This window comes from Fulmarus glacialis, unplaced genomic scaffold, assembly GCF_000690835.1.
Source record: "Fulmarus glacialis isolate BGI_N327 unplaced genomic scaffold, ASM69083v1 scaffold8031, whole genome shotgun sequence".
In the NCBI taxonomy this organism is placed as follows: domain Eukaryota; kingdom Metazoa; phylum Chordata; class Aves; order Procellariiformes; family Procellariidae; genus Fulmarus; species Fulmarus glacialis.
Window position 1 is genome coordinate 1 of NW_009194647.1, and position 301 is coordinate 301.

The 301-nt window shown below is 45.8% G+C and overlaps 1 protein-coding gene across 1 annotated transcript in view; it reads left to right on the plus strand.

Moving 5' to 3' along the window:
• Positions 1 to 183: 183 nt before the first annotated feature.
• Positions 184 to 301, plus strand: part of CDH18 (cadherin 18, type 2) — a gene marked incomplete at its 5' end in the record, with an annotated part of 68988 nt that continues 68870 nt past the window's right edge. The window contains one exon of the mRNA XM_009587831.1: positions 184 to 298. Within this exon, the coding sequence (XP_009586126.1) occupies positions 184 to 298 (115 nt within the window). The remainder of the gene's footprint in view (positions 299 to 301) is intronic.

The following is a 301-nucleotide window of genomic DNA, read 5'->3' on the forward strand; positions in this document are numbered from 1 at the left end:
ATATGTTTAAAAGACAGAAACAACTAAAGGCAGCTTATTTTGACTGTAGAAAAACTTTGCATTTCCAGAAAATCTGCCATGCGCCACCTTTACTGAAAAGAAAGTTTATGCCCAGCCTTTCCTCTCGCTCGAACAAGCTAATCCTGATCTTTCTTTTGTTTGTTTGTTTTCTTCCCATCACAGGAGTCATCAGGACTGCCTTGCACAACATGGACAGGGAAGCCAGAGAGCATTATTCCGTTGTCATTCAAGCCAAAGATATGGCTGGGGGGGGGGGGGGGGGGGGTGGGTGGAGAAACGC